Source organism: Equus quagga, chromosome 6 (assembly GCF_021613505.1).
Source record: "Equus quagga isolate Etosha38 chromosome 6, UCLA_HA_Equagga_1.0, whole genome shotgun sequence".
Classification (NCBI taxonomy): Eukaryota; Metazoa; Chordata; class Mammalia; order Perissodactyla; family Equidae; genus Equus; species Equus quagga.
This window is the reverse complement of record NC_060272.1, coordinates 46,463,647-46,483,143: the sequence shown is the minus strand read 5'-3', so window position 1 is coordinate 46,483,143 and position 19,497 is coordinate 46,463,647. Positions and strand designations below refer to the sequence as shown.

At 38.3% G+C, this 19,497-nt stretch overlaps 1 protein-coding gene across 4 annotated transcripts in view; it reads left to right on the top strand.

Moving 5' to 3' along the window:
- The window catches only part of TDRD3 (tudor domain containing 3), a 172,239-nt gene extending 158,243 nt beyond the window's left edge, over positions 1-13,996 (top strand). For all 4 annotated transcript variants that reach the window (XM_046664420.1, XM_046664419.1, XM_046664422.1 and 1 more), the window contains 2 exons: positions 7,599-7,724; positions 13,739-13,996. In XM_046664420.1, coding sequence (XP_046520376.1) covers positions 7,599-7,715 — 117 coding nt within the window. In that variant the 3' untranslated portion in view covers positions 7,716-7,724; positions 13,739-13,996. The remainder of the gene's footprint in view (positions 1-7,598; positions 7,725-13,738) is intronic.
- The last annotated feature ends 5,501 nt before the right edge of the window (positions 13,997-19,497 follow it).

The following is a 19,497-nucleotide window of genomic DNA, read 5'->3' as shown; positions in this document are numbered from 1 at the left end:
GTTCCTGATTTTTAGCAAAAGCTGTGAGTCTAGATAGTTTCATTGATGTGGGCATGTATATTTTATCATCAAAGGGTTACTTAATAAGAATAATAGACAATATAGATGGCTTATTTCCTAAGCTCTTTATAGACATTATCTCCTCTAATTCTCCTTGTAAACCTGTGAGGTCCTTACTGTTTCCCATGTGAGAAAACTGAGACCTAGGGAAGTCGAGTAACGTGCCTCGCAAGTGGTGGAATCTAAACTTAGACTCAGATCTGACTTAAGAGACTGAGGTTTTAAATACCAATGCCATGATAAAGTATCTCAAGGAAATCTGTGAGTAGGCTGGCATTTTTTTGGAGTAGGAATATGCTCCCTAGCTTGGCTTCTAGACAAGGTTTTGGAATCTATTTAACCTTTATCTAAAACAGGCAGTAGGTTTTAGAGGGGTACACATTTTTACATATTATATATTCACTCTTTGGACTTTACTGTAGTATTTCAACAAACATGATGACCATTAAATGACGTTTATGCTAGTATCAGGGCTGAAGCCATCCATATTTAAAATTAGACATAAGGTAGCTATTAGAAAAAATTAAGCAAAACTGTCTGAAGCAAGAAAATGTACACTATGTGAAGCAATGGAAAGAACTTTGGAGCTGACAGCTGAAGGGTTTTACTGAAGGATGGCCATTTATATAAATTTGGGTGAGTAACTCTGAGCCTTAAATTTCTTCATCTGTAGAATGGTGAGATGAGTAATTCAAAGCATTGTTGCAAAGATTAAATGAGATAAAATGCAAAATGCCTGGCACACAAAGGAATAAACATTAATTCCTTTTTCTCTGCTCCAAGTTGTGAATCAAGTCAGGTGTGTTTTTGTATGGAAGGGTATCCATACTTTTATCGTTTGGAATTTGATAAGGGTGACATGTTTACTAGTCTCTTTTTTGTACTCTATTCTCCTAGTTAAAATATGGATGCAGCCTTTTGATGTTTAGTTGAATTTTCGTGAGTACCTAAGCTGGCAAAAATAGCTTGTTTACTTTGCATTGAAGGGTAGAAGATCTCAATGATAGAGGAAGGACAATGATGACCAATACTGCATTTGCTTTTAATGTCATTTAAACATCCAGGTTTCTCCCATGTTAAAGTTTAGCTGTCTTATTTAGTTTGTGCTTTAGTTGGCAGAGCTAGAATAAAACCCTTGAGGGTAAGTGTTCAGATGATTTCATATCTTATAGCATCATCAACAGTTTTAATTTTTGTATAGCTTTAGAAAATATACTCTTTTCTAAAAAGGGAAGATCAGAACTGTAGTGAAATGTCTTACAGTTTTTCTGAAATTCTGCATAATACAAGAATGAAAACGTTATGTTCTGTCAGCCATGCATTTTGGAACAGTTGTTTAGTAATTAGATTTTGAATAAGATTGTTTTTTTGTCTTGAATCAGTGGGGTGTTTTTTTTTTTTTTGCCGTAAAATATTTGATTTAAACAAAATGTTACTGGACATGGTACATATGGAAGAAATGATTTTAGCGCTGTGCTGAGGGGAGGGGAGACTATAGTTCTCCATTATATTTTATTCTGTATGGAATGTTTTACTCAAAGTTTCAAAAACAGATAAATTAGTCTATTATAAAATTTGTTTCAGTTATATATAATAACTTTCTCATGTGTTAATAAAGCTTGAGTTTTTTTTCCTTGTTTAGGTATAGAAGGTGAGTTTTTATTATAAAATGAGGCATTTAATTTATATAGGTCAAAAGTAGGGTTTAGATTTTTTTCTGTCATAGAAGGCAAAGGTGAAAGGGCACTGAGCTCAGAGTCGGAGGCCTGCATTCCAGTTCCTGTGCTGCCACTAGCTCACTTTCTTATGTTAATCAAGTCAGTTGACCCAGCTGGTTCCCAGTGTACAGCAGAGGGTGAGCTACATTGGATTTTTAATTTCTGTGCCTTAACCGGGTTACAGAGCGTGGAGGGACTGAGGAAGAGAAAGCCAAGGGAATACTGCTCACATATATGAGTAAAAACACCCACTTTAACCTGAGCTTATCTATTTTATATTGAAATTCTACCTTACATTTCATTTGAAAGAAGACTGCCACATTTACCAAAAAAAGAGATAATTTAAAAAAAAATTTGAATCTGCCCAATTAGATTATCTTCAACTTCTCTTACAATTTATTATATCTATGTTCCTTGCTCTCATTACTTGGAAACATAGTGAAGAGCAGACAAGACTAAATCAGAATACCTGTGTTCTAGCTCAGTCTATGTTACTAAATACTTGAGCAAACAGTAGTTTCTTAGTTGGACTAACTGTTCTTCACAGAAACTTACTGTTTCGTAGTCTGGTTTCAGGCTACCATTGGCCAAGTTTATTTTGTGGAGCTATAAATATTGAATTGGAACATATTTCTTAAACAGGGTTAATTGGTAAACTAGAGTTCAGTGTTGATCATATTACATGACTCCAGTGGACACACATGTTATCCATAATCTTCACAGAAAGTAAGAGCTAATCCAGCTTTTACTGTCAATTTTCAGTTACCCTAATATAATAGAATATTAATATAATTGACGTAAATATATTTTAAGTTCTACTTTTGGAGTTCATTACATAATTTTTTGTTTTTGCTTTTGAATGAGGCAGAGATACTTTATTTCATTTTTTGGATTGAAAAGTAAAATCGCAGGTCAAAGTTGTCTAATGGGGACCGAGAGGAAATGTTAGGGATATCTGAGGTAGAATGAGTTCAACCTAGAGCCAGTTCAGAAAGCTCAGTAAGCTTTGAAGTGGTTTTCAAACATTAGTAATCCTCGTGGCATGCCAAGGATGGAAGAAATTTAATTCTCATACTCTAGTTACTGATAACCACAGGAAGAATATGAGTGGATCGAGATGTGCCATAAGGGCAGGTCAACAAACACTTCATCAAATATTAAAGATCTACCATATCTTCAGCACTATATGAGGCACAAAGTATCCCACTGACATGCCTATTTTACAGCTCATTTTTTAAAATAAACTTTATATTTTTAATAGACTTTATTTTTTAGAGCAGTTTTAGATTCACAGTAAAGCTCAATGGAAGGTATGGAAATTTCCCCAAAACTCCCACCCCTATGCATACATAGCCTCATTCGTTGTCGACATCCCCCACCAGAGTAGTACATTTGTTACAATTGATAAACCTACAGTGACACATTATCATCACCCATAGTCCATAGTTTACATTAGGATTCACTCTTGGTGTACATTCTAGGGGTTTGGACAAATGTCTATCCACCATAACAATATCATGCAGGATGGTTTCACTGCCCTAAAAATTCTCTGTGCTCTGCATCTTCGTCCTTGTATCCTCCCAACCCTTGGCAACCACTGATCTTTTTACTGTTTCCATAGTTTTGCCTTTATTACATGATCTTTTGGGAAAACAGATTTGTCTTTAAAATGGTTATTTTATTAGGTTTTATATTAAAATTTGTTTATATTTCTATAAACTGACTACACAAGCTAACCAGGCAGGCAAAAGTAGCCTGGAAATTCCAGTAAGTGGTTCCTATGTGTATTACTAAAGGAGATATGTACTCATTAGTATTTCTTTGTTTAAGGTAGCCTAAATATCACAGGTTATTGTCGAGGGTACACAGTGTGCGTTTCATATGCTGACTTCTGTTTTTGTGACTGCTATACAAATTCTGTTAGAAGGAACGGACTAGAAGAAATTTTATTAAATTACACACAAAATGGCTATTAAAGGACAGGTGACAGTATTACTGAGTTTTTTAATGAAGTGAATGGCCATCCTCACTCCCTACCCTTGCCAATCATAATCTCTCATTGTTTCCTCATAAAATTACAGCTGTGGGAAAATGCTGAAGGAATGATAATTTAAGATAAAGTGACTCAGTAAGTTAAGTAAATATGAGTACATAGCTGGAGCAGAGGAAAACATATTGTCAGTAAATAGAGCCCCCGACAAAACTGCCATAGAGAGCTGGGTCAGCATTTAGGCCTTAGAGGCAGAGGCAGAAGAAGAAATGTCCAGAAAGAAAAAGGGGAATGGTGCGAAACCCAAACTTCCTGAATTTCAGAATTATTTTCCAGGCTGCCCCGGCACTTAGGAGTAGGACTTTTTCTCCTGCTTCATTTGTGTGGCCCAGAGTTTCTCAGCCTTGGCATTGTTGGCCTTAGGACTGGATAATTCTTTGTTCTGTCAGCTGTCCTGTGCGTTGTAGGATGTTCAGCAGCATCCTTGGCCTCTATTCATTAAATGTAGTAACAGCTCCTCCCCACCTCACCCCTGCAGTTTGTAACAACCAAAAGTGTCTCCTGACATTGCATAATACCCGCTGGGAGGCGTAATCACTCCAAGTTGAGACCCACTGATCTAGCACCTTCCTTAGAGTACTGGTTTGTACACTTAGCTGCCTTTCTCCTTAGTATTTGTGGAACAGAGAACATGACCTCTATTTAAGCGTGTTTCACACCTACTGAAGTATGTTCTGGGTTCCAAGTGACTTATTTACAATGAGCTTTTGCAACACAGCTCATTTATAAATGAGGGGATATGTATTTGTCTGTGTGCTCACTCCAGACGTGGTATGCACTAATGAGAGAATGAAGATGATATTCAGGAAAAATGTAGTTGTGACCTGTCGAACATGTTTTACAGATGAAGTTGTGCATCTCCTTTTTGCATTGGTGCTTTTTTTCCTGTGATGTCACAAAGAGTATTGCATATTGTATCTTTTCATTAAAAGGAGTGATAAAATAGTAAATATTGGCATGAAAAGAGGGCACATTTTGAATATTAGTTATTTTAAAACCAGGTTTTGTCTGATGGCATGGCTGAGGTGAGCACAAATCTGAGTCCCAGCACAATGGTTCTAAAGTTCACTGTCTTAGGTGGAGATGATGCTGGACAGTTCCATTTTATGAAAATTATCACAAATCTTTGAAAGACCTTGCTGAGGGTCAGAGACCAAAGGGCCCTGATCTGGACCCTTCCTCTAATGAGCTCCTTGACTTGGGAAAGTCTCTTCACCTCTTTGGGTTTAGAGATTCCTCATCTGTCAAATCCATGGGAACAGACTAGATGGGCTTCAAGAACTGTGCCAGCTCAAATGTAGTATCGGAGTTTTAAAAATATGTTCATGAACAATGAAATGAAGCATTTGTTTGAGTTTTAAATCTGTTACAGAGTAGTGAAACCGAAAGGAAGAAGATAGGCTAGAAGAAGAAGAAGGTATAAATTTCATTCAAAGACAGCTGCAAATAAACTGATATATTAAACTGAGCTGTGTGTTCTATAAAATGAAAGAGGTCCTCATTCAGTGCTAAAGATCACTACCGATAGACTATAGGAAGTGGTTTTTGTGGGTAACCAGGTTTGCCCTCGACTACTCTGCAGAGGGAATATTTAAAAGTTAAAAAAGCAAGATTGTGCCTTTGACAATAACTGAAAACCAAGCTGTCAGAATCATTCTTTTTGCTTCTACTCTGTGTAAAAAGATTGTGAAGACATCAAATAATGTGAAAGAAATCTCATGGTCGGTCATCTCCATAAAACCGTTTAATTGGCTCTGGCTGGAGCAGTCTGTGAATCTTTTAAACATAGTAGAGACAGCTTTTCAAATACCAGTGTCATATTTATTATATAAATCCAGCTCACTCACTCAGCAAATGTAGTGTCCTACCTTTGACAGTATATTTTATTGATAAAATATAGATTTTTAGATGTCTTCTAGCCAGTTCTGCAGCTGGGTATGGAGAAAAAAATCATTCCATTCTAGTTCCTGAAATAATTACTTCATCTCCTACAGTACCAAATATATTTTCCTTCTCAGTTAATATGCAAAGCTTCAAATGTTGTCATATGTCATAAAATTAGATAGTTCCTTTTCAAATTTAGCTATAGTATTTGACAGTCACCATTCAGAACAGTGACCAGAATAATAAAAAATAATTCTCTCCTTTCTTGAGCACTTTTTAATTTTTCTTCCTGCATTTTAATTGCTTTGCTAAATTATAGACATAATATCTGATGCTTCTAACCATTTCGAGACCGATTGTTAATAAAAGGGGCATAGAGAAAGGAGTGCTAATCTGCAAGTTTGTCTCTAAAATGCAGTTATTGAGTTATGCCAGATATATTCTTAGAGTTCTCCCTTCTTTTATTTAGGTGATGATGGCCCCTTAAGGATGATAATTAATTTTTGGCTATTGGTTTATCTCTTTTACATGCAGACTAACACTTAAAGATTTAAGCAGCAGTGTTTGGATCAAAACCCAGGTTTGCCTTAGAAGTGTTAGGGCAAAGTCACAAAGCTTTCCTGGGCTTCAGTGTCCTTTAAATAAAGTGGAAATAATGGTTCTTTCTTAAGAATACCATGATGGATACCTAATGATGAGAATTATGTTCATGCCAAATATTAAATATCATTTCTAAATAATAGGATTTGACCAAATTATCTTAGCATCTTTTGCATCCATCAGGTAAAATTGTAAAAGCTGGATCTGTAAAATTTGAAGAATAGAACTCAGTCTGTCATATAATTTCCTCTGCTATGAGTAGGGTCAAAGGAAAGCAGTCTTTTGGGAAAGTAGTTTCAAAGGTAAAAGGTTGAGGAAGAAATAGGATAAATTTCCAAATTCGTGCAAATTTTTGTGCTCTGATAGTTCAGTTGGACTTTAAACTCTACTTTTGAAATAGATGCTTTCTCTTTTTTAAAACCGAGAAACCAATTTTTTTGTGTCTAAAAGGGAACATATTTCATAGCTGCATTAATTTAAAAACGCTAAAATAACAGGGTGGCAGCACTCAGTAAGAAACCAGTGTGGCTTTTGGCTACATTTCTGTTGCTTCTAAGTCCTTTTCAAGTATCATAATTAACTGTACTCTTTCTGCGTTTAATCTGCTTATCCTTTTTCCTATGCTGTTCCTTGAGCTGGTAGATCTACCCCTTCAGTAAGAAAGAAAATGAGAGGAAAATAGTTTGTGTCTTGCTGTGGTGATCGCTGTGTGTTGCATGAAGCTTTCTTTATATGTAAATTGTTTTTCCCTCCTCATTCCAGTCCATTATTTTTTCCTGTCTCTAGGTGTAAGGTTCTTAACGATGTTGGAGATTTCATCAGATGAGGACAGACAGCTGGTGAACATTCTCTGGCTCTTCAACCCTTTTTCAATATCTTGCTGAAGTCCCCTTCCATGATAAATACCTAGAAATATTTAAAAGCCCAAACATTCAAGAAAATTTTTCTTATAATGCTTGCTTCTTTATGTTTTTACCACAATGTCAAGTTATTTGATGAAATAATCATGCTATTATGTGGAAAGAGTTTCCTTTTCTAGAATTAAATTTGATTCTCATGTTACCACTATGAATTTTATTCTTCTGTTACCAAGGACCAAAAGAGTTTTAACAATGCCCCTCCCTTTTCTTTTTCTTCCCCTTGCTTCCCTCTGGTTATAAAAGTTGACAGATGTGAACCCCAGGACAGCTTAAGAGGGTATATCAAAGTGGGGATGATAAAGTGCATTTAACTTAGGAAACTTGGAGCTATTTTGAACATGTTAAATCACTACTCTTTGCAAATAGGAGGAAGAAGGCACCTACGACCAAACTCTTGAGTTCCGTAGAGGAGGTGACGGCCAGCCACGGCGATCCACTCGGCCAACCCAGCAGTTTTACCAACCTCCCCGGGCTCGGAACTAGTATGAAAAGGTAAAGTTGACATTGTGAGATGATTTCCATATAAAGAAAGATGCTATTAGTGTTAAATATGTAGGTCCAATTATTAATATTTCATAATAATATAATAGAAAAAAAGATTTTTTAACACTTTCATTTGTAAACTATTTAAGACTATACCATAGTTACAAACTACTTTTCCACCAAACCTTTCTCCACAAATGCTATCCCTAATCCCTTTTTTTCTCTTTACCTCCTCCCTTCTATTGGAGGTGATGATAATCAGTGAAATGACTAGAAGTTTGCGAGCAGAAAGAAGATGAAAGAAAACTAAGTACCAGATATGTTTGCGAGCAGAAAGAAGATGAAAGAAAACTAAGTACCAGATAATCACCAGCCTGGATAACTGAGTCTATTTTTTATTCTTTAATTAATTTCAATCCTTTTTAAGAAAGAGGAAATGTTTCATAGTATGTCTTCAGGAAGTGGATGAGGACAACGTGATTTCTTATTGAGATGTAATTTTGGGGCCCTGGCTATAGACCCAGAAACTTTCATCTTAGAGTTTCAGAAAGAGAGTTGCTATCTAAAAATCATCTTCAATAGGAAGGAAGAGAAATATAACAAAAAAGTCAGGAAATAATGGGACCAATCTAAGACATCTCATTTTGATGAACAAAGACCAGATTTATTATTAAGTCTTTAGAAGGAAATATTTTTGCCGTCTTTGGTAACATTTCTATTTTTTTTATTATGCCAGGGCTTTGGAATATTTTTTTTAATAATCAGAGTTTTCCCATTACAGCTTTTGTTATATATCAATCTAAAGACTATTTTAGGGGCTGGCCCCGTGGCTGAGTGGTTAATTTCGCATGCTCTCCTTTAGCAGCCTGGGGTTCGCTGGTTCAGATGCTGGGCATGGATGTATGCACTGCTCCTCAAGCCATGCTGTGGTGGTATCCCACATAGAAGAACTAGAATGACCTACAACTGGGATATACAACTATGTCCTGGGGCTTTGAGGAGGAAAAAAAGAAAAGAGGAAGATTGGCAAACAGATGTTAGCTCAGGGCCTTTTTCCTCAGAGGGGGGATAAAAAGACTATTTTAGACTTAACTATATATTTTTTCCTCAGTATCTTCGGCTTAGTTGCAAGAGCATTGAGAATTTTTAAGAAATTGTTCTCAGTTCCTCATTTCAGCTTTTCATTCTGCTAAGGCTGTTATCCACATTGTATTTTTCCCCTGCTAAGTGACTCTCAATTTTTCAAACCAGCTGTGGCTCTTTAGCGCTTGAAATGTAGATAGGGTGAATTGAGATGTGCTGTAAATGAAAACTGCATACTAGATTTCAAATACTTAGTTTTAAAAAAAAGTGAAATATCTTGATTTTTATTGGTTACTTATTGAAATGATAATATTTTAGATACATTGGGTTAAGTAAAATATGTTATTAAAATTAATTTCACCTATTTATTTTTACTTTTTTTAATGTGGCTACTAGAAAATTAAAAATTACGTTTGTGTCTCACATTATATTTCTGCAGGACAGCACTGTTCCAGAGTTTTATATTTCCTTCAGCTTCCCCAAAGTTCCTTCACTGGTTAAAAATTAGTTGTGTCATCCTAAGTGAAGAAATGTTTTCTTCTATTTTCTAGCCCTTAGCTCCTTATGCAGTAGGAAGAAATGTTTTCTTCTATTTTCTAGCCCTTAGCTCCTTATGCAGAAACCTGATGCTGCTTGACTTCTGATTTACCCGAGCAGCCACCGTAGCACCTTTTCCCTCTTATCCTTGGTTTTTCTTTGTGCTTAATACAAGGCTGTCAAATAAACAGATGTGACCTACTGTCCGTAGTATCACAGAAGAGCTACTTCTGGACTTTGGGCATTTTTCTGTAGCCTGCAAGAACTGACCAGAGCAGAATCAAAGTATATGTAAGGACTTCAGCAACTTTACATTGAGCAAGATTGAGCAGCCACTCTTATTTATTTTTTTTAAAGATTTTATTTTTCCTTTGTCTCCCAAAGTCCCCCGGTACATGGTTGTGTATTCTAGTTGTGAGTCCTTCTAGTTGTGGCATGTGGGACGCTGCCTCCACATGGCCTGATGAGTGGTGCCATGTCCACGCCCAGGGTTCGAACCGGTGAAACCCTGGGCTACCACAGCAGAGGGCATGAACTTAACCACTCGACCACGGGCCAGCACCAAACATCCACTTTTAAAATAAGCTCAGTGTCATTAGAATTTAATCTCTTTTAAGGTGAATGAAAACTAAGAATTCCCTCTTAGCTTTCTGAGTTCTTTTACATTGTTTATAAAACAAGGTTTTAAGGTCTGGCCTGCTGGCGTAGCTGTTAAGTTTTGCATCAGTAGCCTGGGGTTCACTGGTTTGGATCCCAGGCGCAGACCTACCCACTGCTTGTCAGCCATGCTGTGGTTGTGTTCCACACATAAAGTGGAGGAAGATGGGCATGGATTTTAGCTCAGGGCCGAAGTTCCTCAAAAAAAAAACAAAATACAAGGTTTTAAGATAAGGCAAAGGTTCTCCACTCCCTGATTGCCCTAGGGCAGGGGTTGCCTGACAGTCCTGCAGGACTCTTGGACTCTGCAGGGGCCTTGGGGCTAGGCTCTGCAGGGCCGGACAGGACAGAGAGATCTCTGAGAGTGAGCAAGGGTGCAGCCGAGTGGGTGGAGCTCTCAGTCCCCTCGGCCCTTCTTTAGTTTCTTTCATATGTTCTGTATACTAGGTTCTGTGGAAAATTTCCTTTGGAGAAGAGTATACTGCTTAAAAGTAAATTACAAACTGTAGCCTTGGGGTAATTGTAGCTTATTCATGTCAAATAGTGTAGTGCAAACTGTTACTAATCAACTGAAACTTCACAATCTTACTGGTTTTCTCTGCTCCCTGAGTTAAAACTTTCATCTTTCCCGGACGCTTGCCTTGGTTGTACTGTTGACATCAGAAATGTGTGACACAGAAATTTTGAGTTCTTGACATCAATAAGAAAATTAGTTTTGGTGGCAGGAGTGAGGGGGTAGAGTGGGCAGTCTCATGATGATATCCCTAAAAAACCTCTCCCTACAAAATTTACCCTAAAAAAATAAAAAGCAAGACACATATGATCTTTGCTGAAAAAAAATTATTTTTATTCATTTTTGCATTTTACTTCAAACATGAAAAATTATGAAGTGGAATTAAATTTCTCTTTGATATACTGTATTTGAATGGGAGGTTCAGCAATAATAAGAATTTTTTTTTTGCTCTTATCACGCAACTGAATATATTATTTTCTCTTGAGAGAAAAGATTTTTTTATTTCCTCATTCCTGGTTTCCATTAACTTAAACATTTGAAAAGAAGATATACATTATACCAGCCATTTGACTTCCAGCAAATGTAGGCATGAATTCTAATATATGCTGAAATTTTTCTAAGGTTTTGTTATCTAAACTTATTCAAGATAGTAAGAAACACTTTAGGCACTTTCTATTATCACTTTAAAAAAACATAGTTTTGTAGTCATAGTCTTTCTTTTTATGTTTTACATACTTTCTAGGTGATGAATGAGACATAGTAGCTGTTCAGTAAGTGTTTATTAAATGTTTATTAAGTGTTTATTTAAAAAAGTGTACATTAAATATAAGTGTATATTTTGATAAAGTTTTTGGTGTGTAATTTACACATTCCTTGATTGTTCTAAAAACTTTTTTATAAGCCCCCTACACCACCCCACATACACATGTACTTCCCCAAACGTGGAGAGGAAATTGGATTCTACTTGAACCTGCTACTAAGGGTAGAGACGAGCAAAAGCAGGAGACACCTGGGAGTCAGTGTGGGGAAATAGGCTCAAGCCTGAGAAAAAGTGGTGGCGAGTCGGATCGTAGCCTTGAGGGGAGATAGGGCCCAAAACTCCAAACTTTTAGTCCCTTGACTCATCATAATTGTACAGACAACTTAGAAATATGAGCAGCTGTGGACAGAGAAACTATACATAGTTCTTTATTCAATGAAACTGACCCAAACCATGTGCATTTGAAAAGACTTCTGACATGATTGGAGTCCTTGGAACTAGATACTAACTAGTAGGAGCAGACCTTAGAGGTGAATTTTAAGCTTCATTTTCAGGGTAGGGTAGGGTCCCCCGAAGACATTCTAAAGGCTGAGGAAGGCTTAAAGAAGGGAAGAAGGAGAGTCCACAGCAAGCAGCTGTCAGTGGCTACAACTGAGTGTGAACCAAAACAATGGATGTTAAAAATATGTATTGGTGGTGACAGAAGAGTATGGCTTTAAATACGTTAGGAATTTGCCTTTGATGTGTTTGGTACTATCATGAACTCTGAATAAGAGTGATATAATCAAAATTAGGCTTAAGAAAGATTGCTGTTAGTTGTAGGGTGGGTTACAGCACCAGGAGAGAAGGAATCTCAGAATCGATCGCAGTGGTCCGGTTGAAGAGTGGCGAGAGCTATCCTGTCCTGTGAAGAGACAGAAATGGCAGCCTGTGTGGGAAGAGTTTGTAAGACTCAGCAGCGTGACGCTCCCTAATGTGTGGAGATTTAGGCTCAGCATGTAAAGCAGTTTCGTAAATGTTGACCCACTTTGAATTTCATTTCTGATTTCTTATTTGTTTCATGAAAGGATGGTCTGCACAGTTTCACATATTAACCAGAAACCTTGAGACCAATAGCTAAGCATAGACTACTACATAAATACCATGACTTTGTTTATTTTCTAAGGTCCAGGTTTTAACTCCATTTTTAGCTGGTAAAAAATGTATTTTTAGGGGCTGGCCCTGTGGCACAGTGGTTAAGTTTGCACATTCCGCTTTGGCAGCCTGGGCTTTGCTGGTTCGGATCCCCGGTGTGGACATATGCACCGCTTGTCAAGCCATGCTGTGGCAGGCGTCCCACATATAAAGTAGAGGACGATGGGCATAGATGTTAGCTCAGGGCCAGTCTTCCTCAGCAAAAACAGGAGGATTGGCAGTAGATGTTAGCTCAGGGCTAATCTTCCTCAAAAAAAAGAAAAAAATTTTTTTAAAAAAATATATTTTTAAATACAAACTTTTTTGACAATCTGATCTGGCATCCTTTTGCAAAATTTTTCAAACCAAGGTCAGGAAAATGATCACTAGAAAGATAGCTGTTACAGAACCCCATGATGCCAGCAGAATAGGCATCATGTGAGAATAATAGTGCCCGAAGCTCTTTATTTTCTAAGTAGGAGACTCTTTACTTCAGACGCAGCCATGGAAACTCTCCTGGTCTCTGCCCAAGCATTCTTTCATGATGGAGCTGAAATAGGACTGGAGCAAACAGGGCTTCTCTCAGCTCTTTCTGTTGTCACCACCCAAAATGTTTCAGCCTGAGTGGTACCTAACAAAGGTACAGAGCAGGCAGAAGGAGGTGACAGACTAAAATAAATTACCTGTGTAGACTAAACCAATTCAGAGGTATTCAAAGGGGAAATGGAGGTGGGTAAGAGGGGGCTAGAAGCAGTTCACTGGCAGACTACATCTTTTTTAGGTCATCTGTTAAAAACCATTCAGGGGCCGGCCTGGTGACATAGTGGTTAAGTTTGTGCACTACACTTCAGCAGCCTGGGATTCACAGGTTCAGATCCCGGGCGCGGACCAGCACCGCTTGTCAAGCCATGCTGTGGCAGCATCCCACATAAAATAGGAGAAGATTGGCACAGATGTTAACTCAGTGCCAATTTCCTCACCAAAAAAAAAGCCCTATTCAGTTAATCCAAATTCCTGAAATCAACATGCTAGCAATAAAGGGGCTAGCAGTGACGGAGATGCTCTTTAAGAATTTCCAGAAGAAAAAGTTATTTTAAAAGATTTTGCTTTTTTGTTTACATATTGGTTTGTAGATACTATGTTTATTAGACAACAGTGTCCAATTTATTCTACTTGAGATCTATTGATATCTATGCAAGCCCTTCACATTTACAGAGAAGTTTCAGCAGAAGTGTATTCTGAGTAAGGAAAAGTTAATCTGAAGGTCCAATTTCACTTTCTTCTTCTCTTTTTAAATAGAGTCTTTGTGAAGAAAGGAGCCATTGACTTAAACATCCTGTCCAAAACCTGTTGATAGACGACCTGCTTTCCCTTTGGAATAAGATGCAGCCATGGTGGATATTATTATTTGGAGAACAAAAATGCTGATTTTAGGGGGAAAAAATTCAACCCACACAAAGAATGGGAAAAAATACTAAGTTAAATAAAGCAAATAACCTTTTACAAGTGAAAGAATTTTTTCTTCTGCCATCAATAAAACCAATGTGCTATTATATACATTGTTTTACCGTATGTTTTCTTTGCTGAATGTTGTCTTTCTTGTTCATCTGGTATTAATGCCATATTATAGAATAGAACAGCTATTACAGAATACTGAAGCCTCTCGCTATAATTTCAGAATTAACTGACTTACACAGCTTGCCACATTTCTTGCAAAAACAACCTGAAGCCAAATAGCAGTTCTTAGTATGGTAATAGCTGTTAAATATGACAAGAAACAGTATTTAAAACTTGAATATGTTGTTTTGAGCACTCTACTAGCTTTTTCAAATGTGATTTGATTGAAAACAGGCCTTCCCTTCCTTATAAAATATGTGGTGTTTCTTTCAAGATGCATCTGGTTGCAAATAATAGAAAAACCAACTCAAACTGGCTTACACACTGAAGGGAATTTATTGGCTTGGTTCACTTCCAGAAGTGCAGTAGTTTCGGTTGGTTTAATTTGGTGACTCAGATCCTTTCAGGATCAAATCCTTTCAGGGTCTTGAAGGACCCTGGCTCTTTGCATCTCTCATTTCTGCTTTCTCTGGCATCAGCTTCATTCTACAGCAGGCTGCCCCATGTGGTGACAAGATGGCTACAACCCCTGAGCAGGAGATGGTGTTGGAGTTGCTTCCAGAAGTGCACTCAGAAGAGAAAGGAAGCTTTTCTCCTTAGGCCACATTTACTTGCATTGTGCTACTTTTCAACCTGTGAACCAGTAACTTCAGCAAAGATCTGTGGGTTAGTTTAGGCCTGATCCAAGTACCCCAACCTTACAAGTAGGAGGGATATGCTTCCCTGGAAGCATATTTGTTTCAAGGCAGAGGATATACATCTGAAAGTCAAGATGCTTGCCAAAAGGAGAGGGAGGAGGTGTGGGAGAAGCAACCAGAATGTCCCTTACAGAGAACGAATATGCATGAACTACAAACTCTTCATTTAGTAGCACAAAGATAGTCTTCCCATAGTCTCAATCCTATGAAGTCAGAGGTGAACAGTTAAAAAGAAAGAATGAGACAGAGGGAGGGAAGAAGAAAGGGAGGGAAAAACCAGAATAAGAGAATCCTCTGGCTGAAATAATTGACAAAATTTAGTACTTTGCTTTGCAGCAGAGGGCCTTAGGTGTTCTCTCAGGGCTGTCAACTCTCAGCTTGCTTTCTTTATGAGCCCATGGTTGATGGTTTCTACGATATGTTAATAAGTGAAAGGGTGAGGAAGACATGGCTAGCAGTGTTGGGTTTTTTTGTTTTGTTTTTAGCATTGCTGTGCATCATAATCAACTAGGAGTGGAGTGGCCTGGGCATTGGTATTTTTTAAGAGATCTGGAAGTAATTCTAATTTGTATTCCAAGGTTGAGAACCAGCAGGCCATTGTTTTGATGAGTTTGACTGTTAAGTCAATAAGGGAGGAGGCAGAAGTACTTAAATGGAGGTCTGAGGGTAGCTTAAAGTACTGGTCCTCTGCACTTTCTTATTCGATAGTTGGGGACAGTAATAGATGGTACGGTGTTAAGCTTGGAATAGACTCTCAGTCGATGGCACTAGTGTTGGCTTGTGGTCATCATTATAACTCAACAATCCCTAAGAACAGCTCTGTATGGTAATATGTGGTATATATGATTTGACGTGAAGATAACAAGAAAAGTTGAAATTGGACAGCAAGTGAGCCCAGCCTATATGCCCACTGATTGCTGGTGGCTGCTGGGGCAATGAAGGGTAGGAGTACATTTCTGACAGAGCAAGATATACTTGGCTTGGCTAAATACATCAAAAGCTAAGCTCCACTGTGACTTTCTGTTATTAAGGGCAGCTGCAGGCCTGGATGTGCAGATAGGGTATGTAAACATGATAATCGACGCTATTTGCTGTGGTTTCTCTAGGTGCCGGCACTGCCCCTAGCCCCATGCGATTCTCTCCTATTTCTATACAGTTACAGTTCTCGTGGGCCTTTCTTTCTTAACTAACACATCATAGCCAACTCCACTGCCTGCAAGGCGTAAACATGGAAGGAACAAAGAAGGAAAATATGACTGACGGTGCTAAGAATTGTGCTCCCACTGGGATTAGGCCAGAGCAGCCATCAGTCTTGCCAGCCCTGACCCCTGACTGGCACATGCAGGAAAACAAGATCTCGCCCCGTGTGTGAGCGAGTTAGGGTGTCAGTGCATGGCTTGGAGAACTTTTGCTAGGCTCTATCTCTTGCTCCTTTTGGGGTGGATAGATAATTTGTGCTGTCTTTCAAAAGTAAAGAGTGTGCCAGGATGGTATCATTCTTCACTATCTCCCATTCCAGTAACACTTCTTGAGGTGAAATGCTGTAGATAAAAATATTCAATAAGACAACATAACATGTTTGATAAAGGAAAAGATAAGGCCACAGATGTCAAATATAGTTTTGTAGAAATGGGGAAGAGAACAGGGTTAGCTCAGTTTTTTTAGCTATAGGAAAATCTTGAGTTTGGTGTCAAATAGTTTACATTACAATAGGAGAGAGAAAGTTCAGTCAAGAGAAGTAGATACTCAGCCAGCGGAATAGATTCCACAAATGGCTGGGGCAGATCTTCCTCTGAGGTCGAGGTAGACGCAGGACTCTGTGTCACTCAGTGCCAGTGTATGCCTGGCAGACAAGTGGGTGGCAGAGCAGCGCCAGCTCAGAGAAAGACAACAGCGGGGCAAGAGGCCCCAGGGCACCTGCGGATCCACCACTAGGAGAAATCCTGGGCTCAGGATGCGGGTTCATTGGTCATGCACAAGAGCTCAATGCTCTAACTTCCCCTTCCTTTGCCAGATTTGTCAACCAGGGTTGGGGGAGGGCCTGCCACGTTACTTAAAATGGGCTCACAATCAATTCCTTCCATACAACGGGCCTCTCAAAGGGATATTTGGGCCCACATTCTAGAAGAAAAGCTAACTAATGCATGAGTGTTTCCAAATTTGATGAATGACAAGGTTGATAGAGACATTGGCAAATATTTATTTTCCTCTCATTTATTTTCACTCGTTTGAGAACACAGGCAAGAAACACACCAGTAGCTAAGTGCTTTCCACGAAAGACGTGGGATCCTCCTGGACTAGAGAAATACCGAGAAAAGCTGGGTAGTTACTTGGAGAATATGGGACTTAAAGAAGTGCTTGTTATAAACATTAGAGATTCTGCTCACAAAAGGATGAAACTGCCTCCTTTGACAAAGTCAGTGGGTGTCAGGAACACAGCAGTCAAAGGGGAAATGGAAAGTGAAAATAAGGATATCAAATAAGGAAAGAGTCCTTAGAGTACACCTGAAAATGAAGCTCTTTCAACTCCATTCCCTGGGAAAGGAAGCTATCTGCATGAGGGAGGGCTCCCACGCTACCCAGGAGGCAGAGATCCTGTTGTTAGAACCGGTTATGTTAAGAGATTTCTCTTAAGTGATCTGAGGATTGTCTCTGGGCAGTAGCATGGATTTTTCTGGCACTATGGTAATTCCTTTCTCTTTTCCTTGCTAATTTTTCGATCTGCCTTCCTTTCAGATAACACAGTCTATTTTATGTCCATAATTAGACTGACAGTGTAGATTGAAATCTCAAGACGTTGCTTGCTGGTGTTGTCAGATGCATGTTATATAATCCAGGGGAGTGAGCATTATAACTTGAGAGAATTATGATGGCATCACATTTAGTTTCACATTGGGGTGGCCTTAACTGAAGTTATATAATGATTCAGTTCAGACACTGCTGGGCTACCCTCAATGAGTCTTTTATAAAAGGCTTTGAGAGACTAGCTGCTCATTTTGCAGGGTCTAGATAGTTTTTTAAAAATAATAAATTTAGAACAGCTGTAGTAAGGAAAAATACCCTTATGAAAGGGCCGGCAGAACTTTCTTTCTGATACCTGTTTTAGTGTTAGCTAGTTTGAGGAGTACAGAAATATCCATGATTATCCACAGGCTGTTAAATGCTTTGGGGTTTATAGGAAAAGAACAAAGTTTGGAGGAATGTGGTGACGTAGTCTAACTGCAGGTAGCAAGCTCTTGCCCTTTTGTCACTAAAGGCAATTTTGTCAAAGTTCAGGGGTTCCAGGACTTCTTATGGTCAAGATAGAGCAACAGGGGATGGAATTACCTTCCCACCTGAAAAACTTAAAGAACTGGATGAAATGTATGAGACACTGACACTCAAGACATTGGACATGAGGGAGAACCCAGACAGTGCCTGTCAGTCTCCGTGAGTTGAGAGATGGAGGACAGAGTTCAGGGAAGACAAGGTAGGTAGATTGTGCAGGCAGAATACCAGAGAAATGGCTCCTAGAACTAGGTGTAATATCTAAAACTATGAAACATTTAGGAGAAAATATAGAAAATCTTTATGACCTTGGGTTTAGACAGAGTTCTTTGCTGTAACAACAAAAGCACAATCTGTTCTTTTATAGGAACAAATTAATAAGTAATAATTAAGAATTTCTGCCCTTCAAAGACATTGTTAAGAGAATGAAAAGGCAAGAAACAGACTTGGAAAAAAATATTTGCAAATCGCATATCTGATAAAAGACTTGTATACAGAATATATAAAGAATTCTCAAAACTCGATAAGAAAACAAGCCAATAAAAAAATGGGCATAAGATTCAAACAGTTGACAAAGAATAGATACAGAAGGCAAACAAGCACATGAAAAGATGCTCAACACCATTAGTCATCAAGGAAATGCAAATGAAAACCATAATGAGGGAACCGCTATGCACCTATTAATATGACCAAAATTGAAAAATCCCACCATCCCACGGGTTGGCAAAGATGTGGAGGAACTGGGACTCTCATACACTGCTGGTGAGAAGGTAAAATAGTAGAAACTGTTTGGAAAACAGTTTGGCAGAGTCTTAAAAAGTTAAACATATACCTCTTGTATGTTATTCATGATAAGTGAAGGCATATGTTCATACTTAGACTTGTACATGAATGTTCGTATTATCTTTATTTGTAATAGCCCCAAACTGGAAACTCCCTAAATGTCCATTAACGTGTGAATGCATAAACAAATTTTAGTATATCCATAAATGAAATACTACTCAGCACCAAAAAGGAATGAACTATTGATACTTGCAACAACATGGATGAAGCTCAAAGTGTCTTTGCTGAGTGAAAAAGCCTAGACCGTTTTCCTGCGAGGAGAGAGACAACATGAAAGAGCAAACATACTATGTGATTACATTTGTAAAAGACTATAGAAAATGCAAAGTAATCCCTCCCACCACTCCCCAGCACTCCCCATCTTCGGGGAGTGGTGGGAGGGAGAAATTTAACAAAGGACATAAGGAAACTTTCCGAGGCAATGAATATGTTCATTATGTTGATCGTGGTGATGGCTGCACAAGCATATATATGCCAAAATGTATCACATGGTACATTTAAGTGTATGCACTTTCTCATATGCTAATTATACCTCAATAAAGCTGCTTTTTAAAAATCAATTGCGTCCTCTTGACACTCGCTCTTAGAAACCAGCCACCATACTCTGAAGAAACCCAGCCCACATGAAGAGGT